Source organism: Rhipicephalus sanguineus, chromosome 1 (genome assembly GCF_013339695.2).
Source record: "Rhipicephalus sanguineus isolate Rsan-2018 chromosome 1, BIME_Rsan_1.4, whole genome shotgun sequence".
In the NCBI taxonomy this organism is placed as follows: domain Eukaryota; kingdom Metazoa; phylum Arthropoda; class Arachnida; order Ixodida; family Ixodidae; genus Rhipicephalus; species Rhipicephalus sanguineus.
This window is the reverse complement of record NC_051176.1, coordinates 169893119-169907372: the sequence shown is the minus strand read 5'-3', so window position 1 is coordinate 169907372 and position 14254 is coordinate 169893119. Positions and strand designations below refer to the sequence as shown.

General features: G+C 41.8%; 1 protein-coding gene across 6 annotated transcripts in view; it reads left to right on the top strand.

Moving 5' to 3' along the window:
- LOC119402106 (protein SCAI) overlaps positions 1-14254 on the top strand; it is an 85895-nt gene that overhangs the window by 33602 nt on the left and 38039 nt on the right. For 3 of the 6 annotated variants that reach the window (XM_037669230.2, XM_037669247.2, XM_037669216.2), the window contains exons 8-10: positions 5618-5831; positions 10666-10756; positions 11021-11175. In XM_037669230.2, the coding sequence (XP_037525158.1) occupies positions 5618-5831; positions 10666-10756; positions 11021-11175 (460 nt within the window). The remainder of the gene's footprint in view (positions 1-5617; positions 5832-10665; positions 10757-11020; positions 11176-14254) is intronic. The other 3 variants (XM_037669255.2, XM_037669239.2, XM_037669224.2) reach the window with 1 other exon arrangement.

The window sequence follows — 14254 nt, the reverse complement described above, 5'->3', positions numbered from 1 at the left end:
AAATTACAGTTCCCATAATGTTCTTTTTTCTTTCATCTGTCAACATGCTCCAAATTTAAGATACTCTACTCCAAAATATTGCCGTTAGGTCTTATAGCTGTACAGGGGCATCGCGAAAAAATTTTTTGGTGGAGTTTCAACCACCCATTATATATGTTTGTGTGTGTTTATATGTATGCATGTATATGTACATATAAAAATTTTCATGGAAGCCGCCCCCCCCCCCCTCCCCCGCCTTCTGAGTGTTGCAGTGCTGATGTTGCCAGAAGGCAGTTGTGATGTGTATCGTAAACAGTGAGAATGCCATAGCTTGGTGAAAGGACAACCATCTGCAGCAAGAAGTGTCTCTAAAGAGGCACAATTAGTGCCACCAGTTTAAGTGCTTTTTTTTTGGTAAGTTGATGCACAGATTAGGCCATAAATAAATGGCTGTGTCTAGGTATTCATGCCGATGTCTGACTTGTCAGATATATTGTCAGTTTTAGTTTTTTTTTTTTTTTGTCTCAATGTAGCTTGCCCTATTTCTCTTTCTGGCCACTCTTGCTTTTACAGTGATGAATTGAGCCACTGCCCATTTTTTAGCATGCTTGTAGGACTTTTGTTCTTATCTTTCTTAGTCTTCATACAAACCCACAATTTAAAGGAAAATTATCTATTTATTTATGTATTTATTGAAAAATACCTTACGGGCCCAAAGGCATTGAGTAAGGGGGTTTTCGATGAAAACACAAGTAAACTTGTAAGGAACAGGATTTCAATGCAAGTGAATAATAACTAAGAAAAATACGGTGCAACAAAATAACAATATCATAATATGTACTTGATGTATTGATAATCTTTGAAAGTTTTACCAATTCAGTTTGTAGCCAATGATGCGAGTGCTATTACTGCAGTCGTGACCAACACATTATTGAGCGATGGATTAGCATATGCCTCATGAGCTCAAGCGCATGTCATACCTGCCAAGTCTCCCGGGATTACCCGGGAGACTCCCGGATTTTGAACGTTTCTCCCGGTTGTACGGGTCATAGGAAAATCTCCCGGAAATTCAGTTTTGCCCCGCGCGTCCAGTGCTTTGTCTGGCCACATGAGCAAAGTTGTCTGGCCAGGGATTAGAAAAGATTCTTCTTCTCCTTTTTTTTAACGATGGTAGAAAGGTTCAACTCAGTTTCATTGCGCATGAAGTAGCTATGCACTTTGTGCCGCAGTGGTGCCAACGCAAACGTGCCACAGTGCTGCAGCCGTGTCTTGCCTGTGATGCGTACATAAAAAAGGTGCACTCTGTTTTCGCTAGGAGAGAGCGCTCGCAAGAATTATGGCGCCAACACAAGCTCGTGATGCAGGTGGCTGTTGTTTGATGTCGTGACGCGAGGTGAGACGTTTCGCGTACAGATGCGCTACACGCAATTTAAAAATTGATCCTAAATGTGTTATAGGTTATATCAGCCATTAATATTTCGTAGATGATGCGTTTGTGTACACACAAATCTATCCCACAAGTTATCTCGCCTTCAAAATTTTGTGTCACTACTGCTTTAAGTGGAGAGCCCAGCACTTAAAGGGTAGCCGTTACCAATGCCTGTCGAGATAGCACGTTCGCCACCGCTCGCGACCGTCCCCGTCTCAACGGCGCCCCTTATGGTCCCTTGCCCGACGAAATAACTCGAAATAACTGGTAAGCAAGCGACAACAGGCCTCGCATGCGCCCTTTGCGCGACGGTGACAGCAGGGTTGTTTCATCTCTGCTTCAACCGCGTTCGTTCCCAGCGCTAGCGCACTTTTACTCGCACGTGAAACAGACGATGTGAAGCGATGTTATCGGTTTGGACTCTGTACAGATCAGCGGCGACCGCAAAATCCCGCTGACAGTAGGCAGTTTTAGATTAGCGTACGCTATAAGTTAGCGTTAGCGTTTGTGGCCCGCTATTTCCATCACAGCGGTTAGCGTACGACGCATGCGCAGTTGCGCGAAAAGCCAACGCAAAGCTTTGCGTTTGCTATTCGAGAACTGCCTAATGTCCATATAATTGCTATCGCAGTACCCCCCCCCCCTTTGAGTAGCCTAAATCTCTTGGATTCCGTTTCTCCAAACTTGGCAAGTATGGCATGTGAATAATGTGCATTTGGGTGCTGCTTGTATATACACTCAAGCAAATACTACAAGAGGACTTGTTGTGATACAGTAGAATCTCAATATCCGAAATCTCTCTGTTCGAATCGGTGGATAATTTGAACTGATAGCTGGTCTCAGCAAAGTTCTACGTATTTGATTAAGAAAAAAAACTCTCACAACCTTTCACTCCAAATATCACCCAATGCTTATTTCGTACAAAATCTTTGCCAAAAAGTCTAACCAAATTACCTCTCACACCAATTATCTTCAAGACATTGAGATAACACAACTGCTTACACTAGGCATAGGGAAAGACAGCACACATGTAGCTACCAGCCACTCGGCTCACTGGCTTTTGTACCTGCTGCTTATTACATGCGAGATGAGGATAGAGCTGCTGTGACCATCGTTGTGTTGAGCACACCCGCATGGCCAAACTGAACACTCTCCTGCACCCTTCCCTTTCTACCTGTTGCTCCACAGTGTGTGCAAGCTTTTCAAGGTCCTTGAGCCTCTTTTATCTGCCCCATTCATTCCTCTCATCTTTCTATTCCCCTTCCCTAATTCCCCAGTGTAGGGTAGGCAACAGGAAGTTTTTCTGGTTAACCTCCCTGCCTTCTCCCTTCTGTTTCCTTCCTCCGCCCCATTCATTATACACACACCTACATCCAGGAGGCTTTTTTTTTAACTCTGCTGTTGCTAGCACACACAAGAATGAAGGGAGAGTGCAAGGAGGAGAGAAGGCAGGCACTGTTGGCACACACAATGTAACTAAGCGTACTTGTATGTAAAATAGTGATGCTTACCGAATACCAGCCCATTGAAGGCAGGGGCATGCAGTGCCGACCTAGTTTTATGTAGCCAGACATTGATGTACTTCCTTTATCACGTGAGCAAAAGCCTGCGTTGCTATGATGATCTAATGGGTGGACCGGTTTGCATCGCAAAAAACACGTCAAGGTTCCCCAGTGAATGATCACTTTCTTTCCTCCTTGCCCACTCCTTTTGCTCTCATACGTGAAAGCGTTGGGGTGGTTCAAAGACGCAGCCGGGAGGCCGCTGTGGCAGCTGTTAAAGGGACACTAAAGTGAAACAATGAATCATTTTAGACTGATATACTCTGGAAACTGTTCTGTAGTTAATTTTGCCATCACAAGCTTATTATTAGAAGATAAAAATCAAGGTCAAAATTTAATTTCTAAATTTCACGCCAAAGTCTCCGCAAGTTATTTCACGGCTTTCAAAGTGTTTTTTTTTTCGTATTTTTGCCAGATCAGCTCAATGAAATTTTCTCAAGTTTGGCGTGTTAAGTTTATGGCCCCCTAGAGGACAGTATACTTCATTTTTACCTATTAGGAATCACTTAGGCCCTAATAGAAGCTGTCAGAATGTATGATGTCACGGTGATTGGTGCGGGAACATCAAGGTGGCGTCGCCACCCACATTTTCTTTTTGCACATTTACTCGCTTGCCAGGCGTCTTCTGGCAGCAAGCGTGGTTATTGTGAAAGTGTAGTTTACTAATACAAGAAAAATTGTTTTTCTCTTCAGTGTCCCTTTAAAAGTGGATGTTTCCTTTGCCACTTGGTTGGCGGAGGTTGCTTAGGGGAGACCCTGCTTCTGAAACATGTTTCTTGTTTTTGAGCATATCATTATGAAACTTTCACTGCTTATGTATTTTTATGTGCTGATTTCAAACATGCAATTATTGTTCTAATACAATATGTAGTTTTGAAACTATTAAATAGTTTTTGTATTATTAGGAGCAGGCTTTATTTCTAAACTGTGAGAGTTATCAAGCAAATCAGCATATCACAATAACTTGGAATGAATACTGTATGCAATAAAACAAGAATGGATGTTCTAGGCCCATTTGAACAGAAGTTATGGTACGTTGAACGTTCCCAGCTTGATCCCAGTTTGACCGAGCTCGACATCGCTCACTTGCCAAGTGTTCAACGTACTAGAACTTTTGTTCAAATGGGCCTAGAACATCCATTCTTGTTTTATTGCATACAGTATTCATTCGAGCTTATTGTGATATGCTGATTTGCTTTACAACTCCTACAATTTATAAATTAATCTTGCTCCCAACTATATAAATAAATATTTGATATTTTGAAAACAGCATAGTGTACTAGAAAAATAATAGCATATTTGAAATCAGGACATAAAAATACATAAGCCGGGAACGTTTCATAAAAATGTACTCAAAAACAAAGCAATATGTTTCCGAAGCAGGGTCCCCCCTTAAGTGTGTATGCTCCTGCTGGTTCTAAATTCGTCTTTCTTTCTCAACAGCTAGAAGTCCCCAGCACTAAAACACTGCACTACAGAGAGTTTGAGTACTGTGGCTCCCAAGCTGTTGAGGCCCCAAGTTCTTGCATTCTGTTGTACTCCGACTGGTGAACAGAAGAGCATGGGCAGAGTACGAAAAAACGCAAAAGCTTGGAGTCCCCAGTACTGAAACACTCTTATGACTATGAGTCTTATGTCTCGCTAGTGCTGCTACCGCGTGGGTCTCTCGTTACTCTGACTCCTGATGTGTGGATTGGGCGTGAGATGACTTTGTTAAATTCGAAATGCAATGCAAATTTCTTTTGTCTAGATCAATAAATTAGGTGTTAATGGGAGTAAAATGGGAGCAGGTCATATTTGTTCTGACTGCTTGCAGAATCCTAAAATGCCTTTCATGGAACCCACGAAGTTAGCTTTTGCTTGGATTTCTTTATAGGGCCTCTCACCTGTCTTATTGCCTATTTTGACTACCCACTTGAAGTTTTGAGGAGCCATCTCGGTAGCGTTTTATCCAAAGGATTTTTCAAATAAGGTCCCTATTAGAGGAGCAAGAAGAAATCGAACTGTTTTGTTACCATGCCACAAGGAGACGAATGCCACTGTCGACAGTCACTCTCCTCGTTTGCCTTGGCTAGGATCCATCTGCCTCATTACCTTCACTGTATTCTTTCATGTGCTGGAGCTCAGCGAACATGTCATGTTCCGTGATAAGCCCCACCTTGTTTTTTTTTTTTCTTCTCTTTCTATTTTGCTTTGCAGCGCATCTCCAGTGTTGGCATTGTGTGCTCCACATTGGATCATAGTCGGCGACATTCCAGGCAGTGTCTGTTGTGTAGGGCATGCATGCATGTAGTAACTTTCTCTCTTGAAGCAGGGCTCTCTCGAAAGGAAGGGCATTCATCCTTCTGTTTGATATTTCGACGATATTTTGTACCATGCAGTCATTTTATACTTTGTAGACACAATTGCGAACAAGTGGTCTATGCATCACGCTTGTTTGTGCAGTGCCCAAACCTGGTAAGGAGCCCTTTGAGCTTAAAGAATCATTGCACTGTCTGCATCCATGCGATAAAGTATTTCGTCATAGTATTCATATTGCTTTGCGTGAATAAATAAGTAGCAAGTTTGTGTTTGCTATGGAAGCATGAGTGAAATTAATATATGGAACATCTTGAGGTCTGTTGGTGCTTCTGTGTTCTTGACATAGCCATTGGTCTGTCTGCAGCCCGAGAATGGAGGCACAGGTGATAGCCGTACTGGCAAGCGTGAGAACCCACACAAGTACCTGCTGTACAAGCCCACCTTCAGCCAGCTGTTTGTGTTCCTGGCTTCGGGCTTCAAGGAGCTGCCACCCAACGGTGTGCTGCTGCTCTATGTGTCTGCTGATGGCAGCTTCCCCAATGTTAAGCACCCTGAGGAGGGTGAGTGCTTATTCTTGGATTGTCATTTATGCATTACTGGGCTCTCGGTCTTAACAGTTATCAGCTTAACAAGCGGTAAAGCCAATAATTGGAATGCTACGCACCATAAAAATCAGCAAAATTTTTAGTTGCAGAGTATTTTCCAAATTCTACACACCAATGTGTGAGATGCTTGCACACATTGCTGTGGGAACCGAAATACGAGGTGATGGCATTGTGTGATACACCACTGTTCCTTTATCATAATAAAGAGTTTTAAAATGTTGCTGCATGCCAAATTATGCCCGCTGTTTTTATTCTATGTTTGCTTACAGTATGGCTTAATGATGACAGTAGCACCAGTGAAACCAACAAAATCAAAGCGTTTGATACTTTAATTTGCTCTTGAAATCATTTTCCACACCACCTGCTACATGTTACTTCAATTTTTCGCAGCAGATATGCAAAGGCACCTGGTTTATGCTGTTCATTTTGGTTGGTTTGCAATGAAGAATATATTGGGGCATGTTTATGGTCTGCGTACAATGATGACTTTTCAGATGAAAACATGTTATATGCTTGTTAGAGTTGTGAAGCAGGTGCAGATTTGGGCATTACTGATTAATTTTGTTTGCAATTGATGCAAGGAGCGGCGTCCAACGGTCTACATGGTGTCGGTCTCAGTGTCCTGTAATTTCTAGCTGCGTGTCTTCATATGGGGTGATGCAGAGCACCTCATTTTGCAGAATCTCTCATCCAGTGTTTGTCCAGTCTGAAGAGCTCACCATTTCTGACCTTTCATTTGTCAACAGAGTCATTTGCTAACGTGCATTCCACGTGGTTATTGGGACCCATAGTAACAACGCCATCAAAAAGCTCAGCAGTGGTTTATGGCGGGAAAGCTGTAATAAATAAAAAGCTTCTGGTACCATGATATGTAAGGTGTAATCTGATTGGACGCAGCATAACTCCTTCATGGGTGGATGAAGTGCAGAATGATGGGCTATTCCTCTCGTGTGCTTTTATTATTTGAAGAGTACTGCCAATCTGAATGCCAGGCTTTAGGCAGGAGTTTTCAGCACAAAGGACTTACAAAAAAAAAACATTTCAAACAAAATCAACCGCACGATAAATCCAAAGATGAAATGGAGAGCAGTCATAGCATCTATATAAGTCAAGAGAAATAATAACACCAAAACGGCATAAAACAACATGCATAATAATGTAATGCATGCCTCTTTTTTTTCTTTTTTTTCTCATTTGGCCGTTTTTCAAAAGCTACGATGCATATAAATGAAGATATGCTACTAGAAGAACATCAGCAGCAACTTGTTAAAATGGCTTATTGGGTGAGTTGGTGATTTATGATACTTAAAATACGAGCGCGTAACTTAAACAGGGACTTCGGAAGACAAGGACAAGTGCGTACTACCAACTGAAAGTTTATTTCAAAAGCATTGACATATATATACGGACAGATAAAAGTTTCGCAAGAACAGACGATAAGAGAACACAACGAAGAAAATACAAACGATACAAAAATATATAACTGCCACACCTGATCGAAGCCTACATTGCCTTGCAGAATGCAGGAAATGGTTAACCTCTACGGCATGTGCCGCTTTCCAAGAACACGAGTTCCCTATCTGACAGGGCGATTGAGTGTTTGCTGACACAAGATAGGTGATCATGTGCTATGCTTGCAGCTTCAATAATTATTCTTGTGCGGTCATCCTTATGTTTATCAATCACAGTTGTGTTGCCAAACTGTACTTTGCACCCACACCTGCTGACATGTTACGCCAAAAAACCATCATTCCCGTTACGTACATTGCACGCATGCTCACGCAATCTGTCACGGTTTGACCGATATAACAAGCGCGGCATGAAAGTGGGATCTTGTAGACAAGGCTACTGACACAGTTAACAAACCAAGTTCTGTGCTTCGTTTTGCACAGTCGTTTTTTGTGTCTTGCAGCACACATCAAATTTGCCAGCTGAGAAAGCTTATGTGGTGCCGAAAAAACTACACGCACCCTTATGCGCTGCCCAACCTTTTTTAAGCGGTGGGTGACCTGGTGCATGTATGGAACAACAGGGATTTTTTCACGGCTGCTGTTTTCCCTCCTTTCAGCACAATTGCTTACACGGCCGTTGGCCTTCCGTTTTCTACGGATGCCTTCAGCCATAGAGACCAAGACTGGCTCCTGATACCCAGCTGACTTAAAGGGACACTAAAGAGAAACAATGAATTGGTTTAGATTGATAAAGTGTGCTCGGAGAACTCTTGCGTAGTTCATTTCACCACCATAGGTTTATTATTGGAGGAGAAAACCAAGTTCAAAGTTTCATTTCTAAATTTCGCGCCGAACTTTGTAATTCGTGACGTAAAAGGTTTCAAAGAGCATTTAACGTATTTTGGCGCCACTGGCTCGACGAAATTTCCACAAACTCTTTATGTCAAGTCTCTGGCCCTCTCAGAGGACAATGTACTTCGATTTAACCGATTAGGGACTGCGTAGGCCCAAGCAGGCGCCGTCAAAAATATGTGACGTCACGGCAAATGGTACGGGAATTCCAAGGTGGCGTCGCCACCTGTATTTTCTTTTTGCGCGTTTTCTCGCTTATTAAGCATCTTCTCGCAGCAAGCGTGGTGTTTTTGGTATCGTGGAAGACTACTTTACTAATGCAAGAAAAATCGTTTTGCTCTTTAGTGTCCCTGTAAGCCTAGTGACCTGATTGTGGAAGCTGGCTTCCATTGAATGAATGCAAGATCGGTCAATTGCATTAGTGAAACAGGTGTTCACAATGCCTCTCTAAACAGGTTTGCTATGAGCAGAGGTATGCGGCAGCAGAGGTTTTCCCACGCGTGGCTCGTATGCCCAGCAGGTATGTTCCGCCTGGAACGTTAACCTAAGGTCTAGAAACCTAATGGATGAGTCTTTTGGCATTTCATGAGTCAAGCTGAGCGGATTGAGGCATCTTATAAAGAGGGACAGCACCTGACTGGCATGTGATGCGAAACTTTGCGGATCACACTCAAATACGACTAAAAAATAAACTACAAACCAGAACACTTCCTTGACGGTAGTGCTCATAAACCCTTCATCTATTTTTTTTATTGTTTGTATTTTCTTCGTTGTATTCTCTTATCGGCTGTTCTTGCAAAACTTTTATCTGTCGGTATATATATGTCAGTGCTTTCGAAATAAACTTTCAGTTGGTAGTATGCGCTTGTCCTTGTCTTCCGAAGTCCCTGTTTAAGTTACGCGCTCATATTTTAAGTATCAGTAGCAAATATGCTGTTAGTATAGAATTTACTGGCTTTCTCACAAACCTATAAGGGCAAAAGAAAAGTCGCAAGTAAAAATAGAGATGGACAGCATACATTTAAAGAAAATGTATGTTGTAGCGACTCTTAGATGTCGCTACAACATATTAATATATTAGTAGCTACTAAAGGTAAAAAGGAAAAGAAGCTGATGGCACTCAAAGTCTAAAAGTACAGCAAACAACCAAATCTGTGTAGCTCTAAGAAAAGCCTGAGTTAAACAAAGGCAACATTGGACATCACGCTAAACATGTACCTTAAGAAAAAAGTAGGACGTCTTTTACTGGCAATTGCAGAAATAAATTAGTCAATATTTACAAGGACTGCAGGCAGTAAGGAGTTCCAGTTTCTTGTTGTTTTGGGTAAATAAACAAATGCATAAATACATGAGTTGAAAAGGGAGGGAAACTCAGTGTAGCCTTCTTTTGTGTTACACGTGCCATGTGATTGTAATTAGTTATAATATAAATTGACCAGGACGTTTCTGTACACACTCAAGACAACTTGTTAGGGCAATATGATCTGGGTCCTGTATTGATGATGCATAGTACTCTAATTGCATACAAACATATGTTGTGTATAACAGCATATGTCATATGTTATACTCAACATATAACAGTTTAATTTTGTTATACACAACATGTCGATGGTGCGAGTGAAAAATTTTTGCAAAGGTATGCAGGTGTGTGATCAGCTTGGTCAAACAAACTGCTTTAGTTAACTGCACTTAATCTTAAGGCCTTTGTGTGAGCATTGCATTATGTGACCTTTGTTATTAAGACTGTAAATGCAATATTTAAATGTAGTAATGAGATATTAGTAATTGACATATTCAACTACCGTTCCATGCTTGCATAATCAAAGAATGGTTTTGTGTGAAGTTTCTTTTTAGCTTTCTCTGTGTAGCCCCTCCCTTCTTTCATGTGTTTTACCTTGAGGGTACTGTAAATAAATAATTTCATAAATAATTACATAGCTTTCTTCAGCAGTATGGGAGCAAGGTTGTGTGGGAAAATAATACACTAAAACCTCGATATAACAAACACAGATATAACAAAATATTGGTTATAACGAAGCAAAGGAAGAGTAGTCTTGCAATACGTACAGTTTTAGGAATATACACGCTTATAACGAATTTTCGGATATAATGAAGTTATTTTCCTGTAAGATGTAACTTCTTTATAATGAGGTTTGAATACATATGGAATGCCAGTGCACTTTGATACAGGTTTTCGCACAGATATCACAAGTGATAGTCCTAAGTGGTCATAACTTTTAAGTCATAACTCCAAAGTGGACATGCCTTGAACACTGCCTATCCTCATTTTTGCTTGTATTGTAACTTGTGCCTCAAAGGAAATAAAAGTTAATCAGTAAGCATTAGGTAATTTTGATGGTAAGTGCATCACAGTTTCTGGTGTCATTGGTAGAAATTGTTTTGCCAGAAAATTAAACATTTTGTCTTTGCTGTACAAATTTTTAACAGCTAGGTAACGAAAGCCACCTGTTCCATGTTTCATGCAGTTGGTTATGACTATGGTGGAGTGACCACCAACAGCAAACGAGAACCTGATCATTCCAACAAGCGCAACATCCAGCTCAAAGATATGCACTGGTGAGACCTATTGTGGGCCGTATTTTTTTTTCATTTACTGATGCCATATGTCTTCCTTTTTTTAAAAATTCTTTGTATTTTCCTGGCACCTTCTGTGGTGCACCTTTGACCTTTCGCATCTTGTTTGCATGTCTCTTCCTGTGATGTGGGGCTGAGTTTCCTTTTTTTTTTTTTCTCTCTCTCTCTTTTTCCTAATCTAACCATTTTCCTGTCTGGCCTTGCTCCGGCTGTCGGCTCCTACTAATGGGGGGCGCATGGACCCAGTCTGTACCCTGGTGACCTGTATCCGTACACACGGAAGCCACTCTTCCTCATCATGGATAGCGACAACAGCCATGTGTTCCAGCACATGCCGCGCTTTTTTGGCCAGCCACTGGTGGCGCTCATGTCTCCTGAAGATGTGCCACCTGCTTTCCATGGTAAGCACACCAGCTCCTATACGTTGCCGTTGACATGGCTTTGCAGCTGATGGGACATGTGTATTAGAAAACACATACGGGGAACGTGATGTAAATGGTGAACATGGGTCTCATGGGTCTCACACAAAATTATTTCTTGACAGAGGAGGAACAGCCATCTTGCGATAAATGCCACAAACTGTTAACAGTAATGAACATTTTAATGACATGTCCACATGTCGAAACACATAGGCAAAAACACTTGCGCATATTGTGCAAGTTACAGATACCGCCTCACCCGATGTTAATTTTGTATGATTAACTCGTGCTTCTGACTGACCTGATCAACATTTTAGGTGATACTGATCTTTTAAGTAAGCTTTATATAATGCAGTCTATGCTGCATTTAATTAGAAAAGACACTGCTGAGACCAGATTTTCACTTGCAGCTCCAATTTTTTTTTGTCATTTTAATTTTAAAAGTTTCTCGTTATTTATGTGCAAACACAGAACTTCATTATGCTGCAAATTCAGAGATAATTGTTCAATTTTGTATCTGCTTGCAATGGTGCACTCTGTATGCATTCTAGTATCCATCCGTTCTTTAATAACAACTTTGTGTTAAATGAGTACATATTTATTGTTCAAAAAAAGACAATAGAATGTTATTACTAATCATCTCAGGAACTGCTAGACGTAATTAAAATATAATTAGGTGCTTAAAACCTGCTGAAGAAACTTTAAAAAAATGTGTGCAGTTTTGTCTAACTTGGTCTAGAAATAGCTATAGTTATCTCCATAACCCAGGTTTCCCATTAAAAAATGCTAGCAACATTTGAAGTACTTGCTTTTGTATCTAACAATAGTGGACTTCAGAACCCTGGTTGGGACATGCTTTAAGTTTTGACTTCAGTAGCCAGATCAGCTTATTTCTAGCCCAAGATAGCCTGGAAAGGTAGACCCCTTTGTGTAATGTTGAAATTTCATTTACATCACTGCTATTCAGCACTGGTATTTTCGTATCAGTATGAAATAGTGGCACCAAATAGCTATTATGGGAACACCCATAATTTTCGAAGTGCACTTACAAGAGAAAAATATACCTAGTGTTCGGTCCACCACAGTTGAAAAAGTCCCACTTTCGTACAGACCATATGACTAACATCTACATTGCTATGGTAGGTATCCATAGGCCAGTGGAAGAGGTGCTGGAAATAACAGTAAGAAAAATGCAATACATTATTCAAACATGGCTTGTAAGATCAGACAACTTCATTAGACCAAGAAATAAGGCATGAACCTCTGTTATAGTTGCTGCCTTAAGGCGCATTTACACTAGAGCGACACGGCACCGATTTCTGTCTGCCAACTGTCGCCGGGAGTGTCTTTTGTCATGTCGTCCTATTTACACTGCAACGACGCCAACAGTCGGCCGATCGTCTGTGAAAGACGCCGTCTGCGTCTTGTCGTGCTGCCAGCCTCTCGTCGGCCGATCACAGAAGGCGCGTGCAGTGACACCGACTAAACTTGCGTGCAAAAATTGAAAACAGGGGACCACCTGCTCCTCATTTAACGTCATTTTCTGCCAGTCTCGGCACAGCTTCCATAGGAGCCAATGTATTGGGAACCCCGCTGTCACGTCGCAACTGCGGAACCGTTCTGGTATGATAAGTTTGTGAAGTGCACTCCGAGCCGGCTGAGCAACTACGGAAAAGAGCAGCCATGTTGACTTTCCACGCAGCTTGGCCTGGCTTGACTGTAAGATTAGCAGCATGAGCGGCACAAGCGACACGCATCACATACTTTTGGTTGGCGCAAACAAAAGCAGTGCCTTCAAGGCTTGTATTGCAAAGATTGTGTGTATGATGTAATTGGTTTTGTTGGACAAACTTTAATGAGAACTTGTTTTTAGCGCTCCCAAAAGTAAGGCCTTTGAGATTGGCCTTCCGCCGTTGCATTGGCATGGACTTGTCATTCGTTATTCGTCGGAGGTGTTCGCGCAGTTTAGGGTAGGATTTGTCATGCTGGTCGTGTTGCGTGTGCTTATTTCCTTCACGCCTACAACTGTTGGTGCCAAAAGAATTGCATACGTTGATTACATTTCTGTGGAGGACACTGTTCTCAGCTCCACAGTTCTATTTGTTGGCGAGATTGTGGCTGAGTGTGCCAGTGTGTGCACCAGACACGAAGTTTACGAGTTGGTGGAGTAGGGGTCATTTTCTTTGACGATCGCTTGCGAGGGTACATTCACTTTCGCGAGGTGTTTGACCGTCTACGTCGAGCCACGGTGGTCCAACACTATGCCAACAGTGCTACATTATTGCTTGGAGACGCCGACGCATCCGGTGGCAATCTCGCGAAGGTATTGCCAAAAGTGATCACTTGCCAGGTGTCGGCCATGGTGGCACCAGATTTATTAAAAGAAAATCACGCTGCAGGTGCTTGAAAAACGTTTCGTGCTGTTTGGGTGTGAGTAAATGCACCAGGCAATGTTGCATGGTTGTTTAACGTGTAAACATTGAAATAAAGTTCGGTACCACTAAATACTTTTTTAGTTCTTCCTGTTTCTCGGCTCTTACCTTTCCCGGCTCTTACGTTTATTTCTTACGGTACCTTCAAAAATGTATCAGGGGGGCTCTACTGTATTATGCTTATGTACGCCATGATAACAGCTGCATATTCAAGCGAAAACCAGTGTGCTTTTCCTTCCAGAGAAGCCAGGCCACTTGACCAACATGCGAGATGGATTGAGTGATTGATTTTACTGACACAGAATTATGATGTCACATGCAGTGGTACTCCACTGTCACACTCACATACAGCGCACTCATGGTGCACATAGCACCCCTTTAGTCAGCTGTAGGTAGTGTGAGCATTTCTCTATCACCTGATTGGCAGTATGAATATGGTCTATTGTTGAGAAGCCTGTACGAAATCCTGCCTGGTCCCTTGGTTGATTAAACTCTAATGTCGTATTAATTCTGTTAGCAATTACTTTTGTGAATAGCTTGTAGACAACGGACAGTAAGCTGATGGGCCTGTAATTTTTCAGGTCCTTGACGTCCCCTTTCTTATGGATCAAGATGATGTTGGCATTCTT